The sequence below is a fragment of the Stenella coeruleoalba genome (assembly GCF_951394435.1).
Source record: "Stenella coeruleoalba genome assembly, chromosome: 10".
NCBI classification, from domain to species: Eukaryota; Metazoa; Chordata; class Mammalia; order Artiodactyla; family Delphinidae; genus Stenella; species Stenella coeruleoalba.
The window spans coordinates 66,378,553-66,392,533 of record NC_137156.1 but is presented as its reverse complement, the minus strand read 5'-3'; the positions used below and the strand labels follow the sequence as shown (position 1 = coordinate 66,392,533).

General features: G+C 48.2%; 1 protein-coding gene across 2 annotated transcripts in view; it reads left to right on the top strand.

The window, feature by feature from the left end:
• Window positions 1–9,960: 9,960 nt before the first annotated feature.
• The window catches only part of USP4 (ubiquitin specific peptidase 4), a 50,116-nt gene continuing 46,095 nt past the window's right edge, over window positions 9,961–13,981 (top strand). For both annotated transcript variants that reach the window (XM_079935231.1, XM_079935230.1), the window contains exons 1-2: window positions 9,961–10,085; window positions 11,925–12,052. In XM_079935231.1, coding sequence (XP_079791357.1) covers window positions 9,985–10,085; window positions 11,925–12,052 — 229 coding nt within the window. In that variant the 5' untranslated portion in view covers window positions 9,961–9,984. The remainder of the gene's footprint in view (window positions 10,086–11,924; window positions 12,053–13,981) is intronic.

The following is a 13,981-nucleotide window of genomic DNA, read 5'->3' as shown; positions in this document are numbered from 1 at the left end:
TCATTGTCAGATGGGGACACCTTTCCTACTAACCTCATTGTCATAGGGCTGGGAGCTTAAGCCCCCATTCCTTGGCTGGCATTACCTAGCCAAGCCTGAACATCCCAAAATTTTGTCTGCTGTAGAATTCACTCTTTCCTATGTGGGAATCCTAGCTCCTGTCTCAGCATTTCTCCCTCTGCCAGGACATGCAGCAGGGCCATCCTGAGGCTCTGTTACAAGAGAAAGTCTTTATTTCAAAAAGAGGAAGAAATTTCAAAGGCTGACTGCCTATCCTCAGTAGTTTGGCTTCTCCTTTCTGAGTATTTGCTCTGCTCAAAATGACCTTCACAAAAAATAACACCATGGGCTCCCACTTACTGGCTTTGTAACTGCAGAACCAGCCCAAACTGGCCCTGCTCTGTTGATAACAAGATACTGAGTTGTTCTTCAGAGATAGCAGAACAAAACCGCAAGTCATGCAGCAGAGGAGAAATTTTGAATTCTAATAATGCCTGGAACCAAGGTTTTCCACCTCCACCCCTCCTCCCCCACACAGAACCAAAAGAACCCAGATGTGACCAGAACCTGAATGCTGGAACCCTTTCAGAAGTGAAAGATCCATTGTCCAGGAAGACCCAGTGCTGAAGTCCCCTTTACCATACCTTACCATAAATGGCCAAGTTCCAAAGCCCTCCAGTCAAAACCTGCCCCACCAGTGCTTCCACCTATGAACCCATCCTCCCCTAACTCAAAAAAGTTTGACCAAACCCCAGATTAGGGAGATAAATTTGAGAGCCTTGCCTCCTGTCTCCTTGCCAGTCAACCTCACAATAAAGCTCTTTGCTCAAAAGTGGGTGCCATAGTATTGGCTTCTACGTGTGTTGGGCAGCAAGTCCTTACTTGGTAACAGCCTCCTCAAGTGTTAGGGCCATACAAGCCCACTTTGCACAGTTGGCAGCTTATGCAACATAACTCTTTCCCCATTACTTTGCTAGATCTTCTTTGCATAGCGCTATCCAGTGCTTCTATCTGCTCTGATGCTGCGCTTACTGGCTGCTGCCTCTCAGGTACTCAGAAGAGTATACAACTGGTTGTTCTGACCATGCCTTGCAGTTGCAATTGCATGGTCAGGCTTAGGATAGGCGTGTATCTTGGAGGCCAGCTGCTTCTCAGGTATGGCTCAGGTCCAACTTCTCCATCTGTTGTTCCTGTTGTCAGTAATCTCTTGAGACAGACCTAGAGGCACTTCCTATCACAATACAAGGGACTCTGCAGGGCTTGTATGCAATGAAGCTTCTGTTGGGACAGACAAGCACCCCGATATGTGTTATCAGTCCAGAACAAGGTCCAGAGGTTTTGGGGTCCCAATGTTTATGCTCAAATTGGTGGCTCAAGTCCCTTCTGTGTCTTAACCAACTCTCAAGAACTTTTCTTCTAACCCTAAGCAGGCATCTTTGCTGCTGCCCTCCCGCTCTGCCTGCCCTTAGGTCATTAAGGGCTGTATTTGTTCTGGCTCCCTCTCTCTCCATCATCAAAACAGGCCCACCTCCCTCTGGCTGCAAGGCCTCTCCACCTCGCTTTTGAGTCCCCTCTGAGGTAACAAGACAGAGCTCTGTTCCCCATTGAGACCCCACTCTATCTGTGCTCCTCTCAGAACCAAAAGTCTTGATTACATCTGTGAGTGACTGGTCTGCTTCCCCAGAGGGTGAAAGTCTGGGAGGTGGAAAGGGGCTGGTCATCTCCTCAGGGTCCATAGGGCCTTGTGTATAGCATGAATCAGCCAGTGTTTGTCAATTAATATAAAGAGAATAACTTTCCACTCAAAACAGGGTCAGGGGGACTTCCCTGGTGGCACAGTGGTTAAGAATCCGCCTGTCAAGGCAGGGGACACAGGTTCGATCCTTGGTCTGGGAAGATCCCACATGCCATGGAGCAACTAGGCCCGTGTGCCACAACTACTGAGCCTGCACGCTGCAACTACTGAGCCCACACACTGCAACTACTGAAGCCTGCGCAACTAGACCCTGTGCTCTGCAACAGAAGCCACCTCAATGAGAAGCCCATGCACCACAATGAAGAGTAGCCCCCACTCTCCGCAACTAGAGAAAGCCCGCGTGCAGCAACGAAAACCCAAGACAGCCAAAAGTAAAAAAAATAATAAAATTTAAAACAAACAAAAAAACAGGGTCAGGGATTTTTTTTTTTCTTTTTCTTTTTTCTTTTTTTGCGGTACGCGGGCCTCTCACTGCCATGGCCTCTCCCGTTGCAGAGCACAGGCTCCGGACGCGCAGGCTCAGCGGCCATGGCTCACGGGCCCAGCCGCTCCGCGGCATGTGGGATCCTCCCGGACCGGGGCACGAACCCGCGTCCCCTGCATCGGCAGGCGGACTCTCAACCACTGTGCAACCAGGGAAGCCCCAGGGATTTTTGAGGATTTTGTAGACTCCAAATCTGACTGCTGGAATGGAAACTAACAACCTGTTCACCTGGGTATATCTGGGTATACCTAGGCCATCTTTGACCTCCTTAAACCCCACATCTCTTCTCTAAAAGCCCTTTGCTCCTTTATTGCAACACTCATCATTCAGCCCTGTGCCATATACTCTGCTGGGTACCAGGATACAGTCCTCAGGAAAGCAGAAAGACTCTATAATTACTAAATGCATATTTAGTTCTATGAGAGTAGTATGGGGTACTTTGAGAATAAACTAGAGGGCCTGGCCCAGTGGGGAGGATCACGCTTTTGTCTCTTGGAGGGAGTGACAGTGAAGCTGAAGAGAGGTTAAGAAGCAGTTAGCTGAGGAACAAGCTGATGGAGGGTGGACAGGCAGGGAGTTCAGTGTGTGAAGGTCTGAGGTGGAAAGGTGGCATCACTGACAATCAGGTACTACAAGGAGGAGCAGGTGTGGGGAGAAGAAAAGTGTTTAGATTCAGATTTGGTGCATGAGACATCCAGATGGAGATATCTGGAGCAGATATCTGGAGCCTTACAAGAGGCTCAGAAAAGGAATTTGGGTTGGAGACAAAGGTCTAGTCAAGGGGTCAGTAAGTAGCCATTGGAGAGGATACGGTCTCACCTGGGGAGAGTGACAAGAAGAAGATCAGGTGGCCTAAACTTGAGGCCTATGAATTCACAGTGTTTCTGGGTCAGATGGCAGAGAGGCACAGCTGGAACAGTGATGGATGGAGTCAAAGAGCTGAGGGAAGGGACATTTCATAAAGAATTGTTAGCTGGGGACTTCCCTGGTGGTCCAGTGGTTAGGATTCTGCACTTCCACTGCAGAGGGCACAGGTTCAATCCCTGGTCAGGGAACTAAGATCCCGCATGCCTCACAGCGTGGCCAAAATAAAAAAAATAAAAAGAATAGTTAGCTGGGATGAGTGCTTGTGAACTGAGGGGTCCTCAGCAAGTGCAGTCCTGGGGGAAGCTAGAGCTGTAACCAGACAGCCAGTGCCCGAGATCTACCAGGTCCTATTCTGGGAGCTAATACACAGTGCCCCAAAATCACCTGGGTGCTTGTTAAAAGCTATGTCCACGGCCCCCCTCCAGAGATGCTGATGTGGATAGCCTGGGGATTTAGGGTCCTATTCAATGTCCTACAGCTGAACCCATGAGGAGAGACTTCCTGCTCCAACTCTCCCCTTTCCTGTAAAGGGTCAGTGTGGCCTGGGCCACACTCTCTGGTTAGGCTCTGGGATGGGAATCCAGGGCTTTCCAAACTGACTCCAACTTCTTCCCCTCTGGGTTACCTGGTGACTCACCCCTCCTTACCCACTTTTTTTTTTTTTTTCTTCTTCAGTTTATGCCTTAGGCTGCAAGAGAAAGGAAATTCTGAGATCCCCATTGTGGCTGACACTGGCTGGTGAATACTCCTCCTCAGACTTGAAGCTGCATGCCTCCTTTAACTGTCCTTTTCAACTCTCTCTTTTTCTAGGAACACTCAGACTAAAGCCGGTTAACACTTCATCTTCCTCCCCAAGAAACTGGACATCTTCCCCCAAAACACACACACATTCTTTCTCATTCAACCATGCAACTGCTACTGGCTCTGACCTGCACCCACTCCACCCCACTGTGAATCAGCAGCTCAAATTAACAAGTAAAAGTGAAGGAATCCCAGTGAACCTGCCTGAGGTCCTGGCCTTTGGTAGCAGTGCCTCCGGGACACTGCCTGATCTGGGAGTAACAGCAGCATTTAGGCCACAGGTCTTCTGAGAAGAGGATGGGTCGTGCTGTTACTCAGTAGGTTCAGAAGCCACCATTTTAGCAGTTCTTCCAGAAATGCTGGTTTAAAATTTTTTTTAAACATTAAATCTGATAAAATATGTATATGTATATTAAATCACAATGTACACACTAAAATTTATTTGTCAACTATACCTCAACAAAGCTGAAAGAAAATCTGATAAAATTCATTTGGTCAGGCACTTATTGCACAATTAGTTCTTTATCACATGACTTCCTCATTCTGTCTCGATGTAGTTCCACAAACAACATTTAAAATAAGCTTATTTTCAGTGAGGCATTCCTGGCCTGATCAGCCTTTTCTCATAAGTTTTAACTTTGGGGTAATATTGAGTAAAAAATACTTGCTAAAGCTTTCCACAAGAGAAATAAATCCATCCACAGCATGGATTTATTTTTTTAATTTTTTTGCTGTACGCAGGCCTCTCACTGTTGTGGCCTCTCCCGTTGCGGAGCACAGGCTCCAGACGCGCAGGCTCAGCGGCCATGGCTCACGGGCCCAGCCGCTCCGCGGCATATGGGATCTTCCTGGACCGGGGCACGAACCTGTGTACCCCTGCATCAGCAGGCGGACTCTCAACCACTGTGCCACCAGGGAAGCCCCACAGCATGGATTTTTAAAGAATGGGCAGGGATCCCTGTCAGAGTACTCTGAATTTGGCAGGTTTTTGTTATTACAATCACCAAATAGGCTAGATGAGCATGCTTTCATAGAGGTGTGACACACCTGGGCTGGCACTAAAATAAAGCCCAGCTGGAGATAGTCAATAAGTTACTGGGCATCAGGCACTGCTGGATTGGGAAGCAGGAGCTCAGATGAGAGAAGTTCTTGCCCAAGGAGTGAGGGCTCATGGGCACTGGCCCTGTGGGTAACAGAGAAGTCAACTTGAGATCTGACATCCTTCAGCTTTGACCTACCCAAGAACTCAAATCCAGACTTGTCACGTGAAAAAACAAAAATAAAATCACTAACTAGGTGGGCCACTTGCTGGTGGGTATTCTGTTAGTTGCATCCAGAAGCATTGAAACTGACAGGACATGACAGTGATGTGCTGGGCAGAGGCCCAGTAGCCCTTCTATCCTTCATCCTGCAGACAGAAACCCCACTCCCAGCACCCTTCCCAGGTCCAGTGTAGCCGTGGCCAGCAAAGCCAAGGTAGGAGACCACAGAACAGGCTCACTTAGTCCAAATGCCCAGAGTTGGGGCAGTATCCAGGGGCAGGGGCAGCCCACCTTGGGTGGTGTCCTACGGTCCTGCAGGCTACCTGACTCCACAGGGAGGCGAGTGGAGGGAATCTGAGCCTCCCTGCAGAAGAAGCACCTATTACCCCAGCCTCCTCTGTCCCCAGCACGTGGCTATACCTGTGTACATGTGTGTGAATCTAAAGAAGCCCTGGTCCCCTCAGGATTCCTTGGCAGACTCATCATGCATCCTCAAAGGTCAGGGGGGATGTTAAGCGTACCGTTTTGTTTTTTTTTTTGGGCCTCACCGCTGCGCAGCATGTGGGATCTTAGTTCCCCGACTAGGGATCGAACCCGCACCCCCTGCACTGGAAGTGCAGAGTCTTAACTACTGGACCACCAGGGAAATCCCTCCCTTTTTTTTTTGTCTTTAATTTTTTTTCATCTTTAATGTTAAGCATACCTCTGCTTCCTACACCAGTTGCTTATGTTTCCTTCCTAGCAAAGTGTCTACAGCATCACGCTCCATGTTCCTCTAGCACTTTTATCACACAACACACTATAATTACATGTGAAAACATCTTCCCCAACCTCACTGGCTGGGAACCCCTGGACGGTAGGGACTGGGAGGACATAACAGATTATCAGTCAAATGAAAAAAATGACTACTCTCTGGATAATTCTTTCATTCATTCACCCAAGAAATGCTTATGGAGAATTTCTCTGTGCAAAGGGAAAATGACACATACAATTAATATCTAAATGCTTATTTAAGGTTAAGACATTGATGGTAACAGAATTAGAGCAGGAAGAGGAGACATGACCACACATGGGCCCAGGACACAACACCTTCCCCACCAAATCAGGGCTAGCTACCGACAGTGGCATAACCAGAATGGAATATCCAACATGGGAAAAATGATCCCACGTCCTTTCTGCGAGATTCATTCAGTTTTTTGCCTCTGTCACCTTCCCCAGTAACCCAACGCTTATGTAACAGAGGTGAAAGTGTCACTGATAAGACATTTAATTCTTCTAAAATGTACCTCTAGAGGCTTTCACTTTTTCACAGTCCCCTGGGCAAGGTAAGGAAGCACAGGCAAGAAGGAAAAAAAAGTATTTCTCTCCTGATGCCACCTCTAATCAAAAGGTGCCCAAGGGACTTCCCTGGTGGTGCAGTGGTTAAGAATCCCCGTGCCAATGCAGGGGACACGGGTTCGATCCCTGGTCTGGGAAGATCCCACATGCCACGGAGCAACTAAGCCTGAGGGCCAAAACTACTGAGCCCGCATGCCACAACTACTGAAGCCCGCACTCTCTAGGGTCCGTGTGCCACAACTACTGAGCCCACGTGCTGCAACTACTGAAGCCCACGCGCCTAGTGCCCATGCTCTGCAACAAGAGAAGCCACTGCAGTGAGAAGCCCACGCCCCGCAACGAAGAGTAGCCCCCGCTCACCGCAACTAGAGAAAGCCCACACGCAGCAACGAAGACCCAATGCAGCCGATAAAAAAAAAAAAAAAAGGTGCCCAGTATTTGTGAATACAGCCACATATGCTCTATGATTGCCGGCCAAGTGTGGACCAAAGGTGACTGGGGAGGGCCAACTCCAGGTAGGTTTAGAGCAAGCCATAGTACCAGCCAAGGCAAGAACTTTATGATTTGGAACCAAATAAAACTTAAAGTTCACACACCCAGACATTACAAACCCTCAATTAGATAGATCATCACAGTCCAAGATCGTAGTATGTAACCAATCAGCCAGACCTGTCGCCTCCAGCTCTCTTCCTGCTTTCCTTCCTGTTGTGCTCCAAGCTCCCTTGGCAACAGGTGAGTTGTTCAGTTCTGGGGTTTGGTTGCAGGGCCAAGAGAGGGGCCTACTAGGCCCATACCTCTCCCTAGGGGAAATGGCCCAACAGAGATCACAGTCCTGGGGCCAGGGTGTCTCCTGAGTTGAATCACTCAACTCCTTTCCTCCCAAATCCGCGGGTCACTCTCACAACACCAGGAACACACAGGCAGATGTTCATTGTTTCTAGTTCTCAGTTTTTAACATATAATCAAACTCACTAAGAAAGTTTTAAAACTGGAAATAATGGCGATCTGATTATGAAGTTTCACATTATTCCTTGCATTTTAACTACTGGCACTTGATAATTTTAATATAAATTTTTAGGGACTACCCATAATTAGTGTACTATTTTTACAGCTATTTAATAGCACTGAAGAGATCCAGGCTTAAAAAGATTTTCCAAAGTTTTCATTTTTATAATTAGGTTTTGTCCCTCTTTCTAGTGGTGCTGACAACCTGTCCTACTTCCTTAAGGCTCTGACCCATGCCATAAATGGTATAGGAGAAACTGCTAAAAAAAGAAGAGGCAAGCAGACATTGTAATGTAGGTTCTGAAGTCATGTCAGTAACCCAACTTTCTTCTTCCATAAATAGGACTAAAGGCAGTGTTTCTCATTTGATAACATTTTTAACAATTTCAAAGAACTTTCACAGGAGGTCACTTGGGGTGTCAGGGTTGGCTCCCCAGATGTAGAATTATCACGTGATGGTAACTCTTATCTACAGGGGATTAACTGCTATGTGGTTATTCAAGGCAGTTTTAATTCCAAATTACTTTCCCCTGCTATCTACCCAACTGCCAAAAGGCCTCTGTTACCAGATGGTGTGTGATAGATGTCCTAGGAGTGCAAATTAATTTCAATTAGCCAAAACCCAACATAAAAATAGTAAATCTGTTCAAATGACCTACCACAGCTTCACCAGGCCAGCTCTCTCTTCCACCCCCAACACTGAACATGGCTCATCTGTTTCTCCTCTCCTGCCTCATAGACACCTTTCCAAAGGTTCCTAGTAGGTCTCTGGGCTGCACCACTGTAGACATAAAGCACCCTCAGCTATTTCTCTCTGCTCTTCAACCTCCTACAATATCTGTGCGTCATTTAAGGCAGGACATATGGTCCCTCTGGCCTCCCTTCTAGCTTTAGCTCTCAGGTCCTTTCAGTCTGTGCCCGGCTCAACTGGCCTAATCTTCACTCTTTAATCCTTTCTTGCTTGCTCCAGAAATTCTCTTTGACGCCTCTAGTCTCCTCTCCTTTAACATGCACCGTCATTTCTATGCTTTCTTCAAGATCACACTTGGGACTTCCCTGGTGGCACAGTGGTTAAGAATCAGCCTGCCAATGCAAGGTACATGGGTTCGAGCCCTGGTCCGGGAAGATCCCACATGCCGCAGAGCAACTAAGTCCGTGGGCCACAGCTACTGAGCCTGTGTGCCACAACTACTGAAGCTCACGTGGCTAGAGCCTGTGCTCTGCAACAAGAGAAGCCACCGCAATGAGAAGCCCGTGCACCTCAACGAAGAGTAGCCCCCGCTCTCCGCAACTAGAGAATGCCTGCACACAGCAATGAAGACCCAACGTAGACCAAAAAAAAAAAAAAAAAAAAAATCACACTCAAAAGGTACTTAAGTCAAAGGCTCCCTTTCACAGCTCTGGGTCTAGTCTTTGGTTCATAGCCTGTAACGGTGCTTATCACGCACTTCTTGGCACTGGGGCTATTTGTGGAAGATCCCCTCTCCTCTATTAGATCGTATAAAGGCAGGTACTGGGTCTTATTTTTCTCTGAGGGTGGGAACTGGTAGACTCACCTAAGCCAGCTGCCTGGTCTCCTCCTTGCTCTGGGTGTACTTCCCCCTCCAGGAGGAGGGCTGTGTTTTTTGTATGCAAGGTCGAGTGGGAAACATACGGTGTTGAGGACACTATATCTTGCTGTAGCAACAAATCAGCAGCCTGGACATCTAATGTGGAGAATACACCTAGTCCTCTCCTCCCACCCCCGTTGCTATGGCCCCTCTGTGGCTGCCTGCCTCCCTGACAAAGTAAGCAGCTAGCTCAGTGGAGGGCTTGTCGAATTCAGCCTGGGCCAGGTGATTCTGGCGTCCAGACGGACACTATTGCTAATGACTAGGCCACACCGTCAAGTCCCGGTCCCAAAGCGCTGGTGCACCTGGCACTCTCCAAAATCTCTGTAGGGTCTCCCGTACAGGGACCTGGAGCCCACGTTTGGGCAGCTAAAGACTTGCCTAAGGTCTCTGCTGAAAGTGGACTGGCTGGAGTGAAAACAAGAAAATCTAGTTCCAGGGCTTCTCGCACCTGGCGCTGCGTTTATTTAAGACCAGGATAACACCGCTGGCCGGAAGGGGGTGCCGGAAGGGTCGTGGGGCCTGCGGTCTGACTCCTTGAGATCACCGGGTTGGACAGGGAAAGGGGTGCCGGACGGCCACCAGGCGGCGAGACCTGCCAGGCGGAGGAAGCGCCGACTTCATCTCCGCACGGCCTCCCTTCCGGCCCCCCTCCCGGCTCCAGCGCGCACTGGCGGGAGAGGGGCGGCGCGTCGTGGGTGTTGGAAAGACAGAGGCTGGCAGGCGCAGCGGGCCGCGGCGAAGGGAGGGGCTTGGGCGCGCGCACATACGCGTGTGCGTGCGTGCGTGCGTGGGCGCGGACCACAGCACGCTGTGCGCGAGGCGGATGTCCGGGCCGGTAGGGCCGGAGACACGGACGAGATGGCGGAAGGCGGGGGCTGTTGTGAGCGACCGGATGCGGAGACCCAGAAATCCGAGCTCGGGGCCTTAATGAGGACCACGCTCCAACGAGGGGCGCAGTGGTGAGCGCTGGGCCCGCCTTTCCGCCCCACAGGGTCAGGGGCCGGCGCTCGGACGCTCAGGTCCGGCCCCTCTTTCCCGGCTTGGGCAGGGGCCAGGCGGGGGCGATGTTAGTGACCCTGAGAGAGTGGCTTGAACCCCGCCCCTCCCTCTAGGGGAGGGAGCCCTAGATTACCTCTGGGAAAGCGTGGGTGGAGCTGAGGGTCGTCCCGGTCCATTCGGAGCCGCACGGGGCGGATCCGGCGGAGGCTAGGGCTACGGGATGGACAGAAGCGGAATGCTCACGGGGATCTTCAGGTTGAGGAGAGGTCTTTACCTCTGAGGACTCGCTTTGTGACTTTGGGCGAAGGCGTCCACACCTCACAGACCCTGATTCCTTACTATTAAAACCAGGGTAGCGATATTTGGCGCCCCTGCCTTCAGTTGGTTGAGGCGTAGATCCGAAGTAGATACTTGTAAACTGCCGAACGGACGTCAAGGTCAGAGGCTGAACAAATGTCTGAGAGCCGCAGGTTATTTTGGTAGCAGATGTCAAAAATAATTGTGGCGGCAGCATTTCAGAGTGGGAGAGGCAGGTAGCCTAGAGCCTAACTAAAAAGAGGATTAAAAGACCAGGATTTAGAAGAGCAAGTCTGAGTCAGGAAGTTTTTCTTAATAAATTGTCTAGTAGAAGCGACAGGACTTCCACCAGTGAAGAGATTCCTGGGTGGTATTATTGTGTGGGAGCAGAAAACTGGGGCTTGTCTTTGCATTGAATATGATTGATCAGCCCTCTTTAGGAAACTATGGTAGTGGTCATAATGCCCCTTATAGTGACAGAGGAATTGAGCAGGAAAGAGAAGCATTGAGATTAGGAAGAATTCAGTCTTTACAGTGTTCTTGAGCTAGCCAGGCTGTGAAAGGCAGGGCAGGCAGAAGTACTTTTAGATGATATCCTGAGTAGTGGTGGCACATGAAAAATACTCAGCAGAAGCAGAGAAGTTTCACATAGACTAAAATCACACACTAAAAGTGTTTGGAGGGGAAAGAGCATTTTAGAGATTTGGATATACTTATGGATCCTTGTGGCCTTGGGGAAGCTGCCTGATCTCTGAAGTGTGTTGGTTGTAAAATTTGAAGGACTCACCAATATAATTGTTGTGCTTTGTTCCCCTACAGAGGTTTTCCCCATCTTCTGTCTTAATTGTAAAACAGCATGGTGATACTTCTAAAATATAACCAGATCAACTTAATGCTTTTTTGACAAGATAAACACACCAAGACAATATTATATGTATATATGTACGTGTATATATGTGTACATGTATGTGTGTGTGTGTATACACACACACACACACACACACATATATATGTACACACGCAAACACATTTTTTGATATCTTGTTTGGTCCTCAGAGGAAAACTGAAGTGTGTGATGTTATTACCTCATTTTTAGAAAGAAAATTGTTTTACTGCTCTTCATATCAAGCAAAGCACTGTATCCAAACTGTCTGCCTGGACAAGGACCTCTACAAAGATCATTATGAAATTAATGACATGGTCATTAGCAAACAAGATTTTCCCCATAGAAAGAATTTCTTTAAACAAGCATTTTGAAGCCAGTCATTTCCTTCCTTTCATTTATGGATTCTTTCAACAATCATTTCACTTAATGGATGCCTGCCTTGGGCCAGGCTCACTGTGCCATGCAGGGCCTGGTCCTGCTCCTGCTCTTCAAAGTGTGTTTTTCAGTGGGGGTTGCTTGCTCCCCAAGTGGAAGGACCATACAAAAATTGAGGGAGCAGCTGCAGGAACCTAAAAGCTCAGCTTGCCTGGTATGGTAAATTTTTGTCTGTCTCTAGGTATCTTATTGACAGCCGGTGGTTCAAGCAGTGGAAGAAGTATGTGGGCTTCGACAGCTGGGATATGTACAGTGTGGGTGAACATAATCTGTTTCCTGGCCCGATAGATAACTCCGGACTCTTTTCAGGTGCAGTATCCTGTTGCTTATCTAACTGAAATGTCCACCTGGGTAGTGGCCTGAGGTCATGTTTATCTGTAACATGGATATCTTGAACCTGACTTTGCTACTGTGAGGGGATAGAAACAAGTGTCCTTGACTTGTGTCTATAGCAGAAGTCTATGCAGACCCTCATGGAGAAGTTAAGCTGCTTTTTTTCCCTAAATTAACTACTCTTGGTAAGAGTGTGCCTCTAGCATTTTAAATTTCTGTCTGCCTGTCTCTTTCTCTTTTTTTCAAATTAGTTCTGCTAGAGATTTCAGATTTTAGATTAGTGTATTGAATGGAAAGAAATAGGATATCTTTTTTTTTTTTTTTGCGGTACGCGGGCCTCTCACTGTTACGGCCTCTCCCGTTGCGGAGCACAGGCTCCGGACCCGCAGGCTCAGCGGCCATGGCTCACAGGCCCAGCTGCTCTGCGGCATGTGGGATCTTCCCGGACCGGGGCACGAACCCATGTCCCCTGCATCGGCAGGCGGACTCTCAACCACTGCGCCACCAGGGAAGCCCTAGGATATCATTTTGAAACGGCATCTGGAATCTGAAATTTGGGAACCAGAATTTTCTGTATTACCTTTGCAGTGAAGTAAATTGTAGACCTGTCAACATTCATCAAGCATTCCTGTGATGGCCGTGCTTGTCATAGAAGTAGTATAAGGGGAGGTGGAAGGTTAGTAGAGTTATGATCACAGTCAGCTCCCAATGGAAGAAGTGACTGAAAAAGTGATGTATGACAAACCTGAGCTTGGCTTGCACCTTTAGATGCACAGAAATGGCAATTGGCCTTTCTTAGGCTTTGTTCTGCCTGGCTTTAGACTCCCTTGCAACCACGACAGAGGTGATCTGTTGCCTGGGCCCACAATCAGGGCAGAAGGAAGGCAGACAGTGCATGAGGCTTTTGAGGCTTGATTCAAGTACATAACACTACCTGAGTGTTTTTAAAAATGATCAGTGCTTCAGCATGTACCTTGTTTTAGGGGAGGTCTGAATGACAGTAATGTCATAGGCTTTGTTTATATTGATGTAAGTCGGATGGTGGCAGTATACCATGAAGTTACCCAAAGGATCATTGCATTGTGTTTGCATTTTGTCCTTTTCCCTCTTTTTTTTTGAAAAGGAGAATTCTTAAGGCTTTTAATAGTATTGGTGATGAGAATGCTAGAGCTGGAGGGACCCTCTGAAGTAATTTTGCCTGACCTTCAGCTAAGGACAAGCATTCCTTCTGTGGTCTTCCAATTTGATGTCACCTGGCTTAGGCTCAAAACATTTGTTGTGTGCTTGGGAAGTGAGAAGTACATTCTGTTCAGACCCTGGAACATTGACAGTGTGGGAATGGTCTATCTCTGGCCAGTGAGGGCCACCCTCTTAGTTCTTGGGCTCTCCAGTCACCTGCCAGTCCCAGTCTGGCTGCCTTCCGCCTAGGGTCATGGGAATGACCTAGAAGGGGCTCTTGAACTTGTAGGAAGGAGGGGGAAGGGCAACTTGCTAATGTTGTCTGCAGAGCACCCCTCTCTTGTTTCCATTTGTGTCCCTGCTGTATATCTGGAGTCCCAATGCTTAGACCAAACTGTGCTCTCCTTTTTTGCCTTTATTTGCCTCTGTTGGAGAAATTTGCAGAGTCCAAATCCTTTTTGTAAAACTCATGTGTGATTTTTAGCATGCTGCCCTTGGACTGATCCAGTTTTAAGTGAAAATAGTGAACTGCATTGAAAATTCCAGTTAAGTTCCTGTGTTTGCCCTATAGTGTCATAAGAATGACATTTTGAGAAAATTGTCACTGAGCCCCAGAGGAGAAAGCCTTGTAAGAATTGATGTACTTGGGGTTGATGATGCTAAAAGCTCTCGGTTCCTTTCCCACATTTAAAGGTTTCTGGCTGCTGCGTGGCCAGATCTGCATAG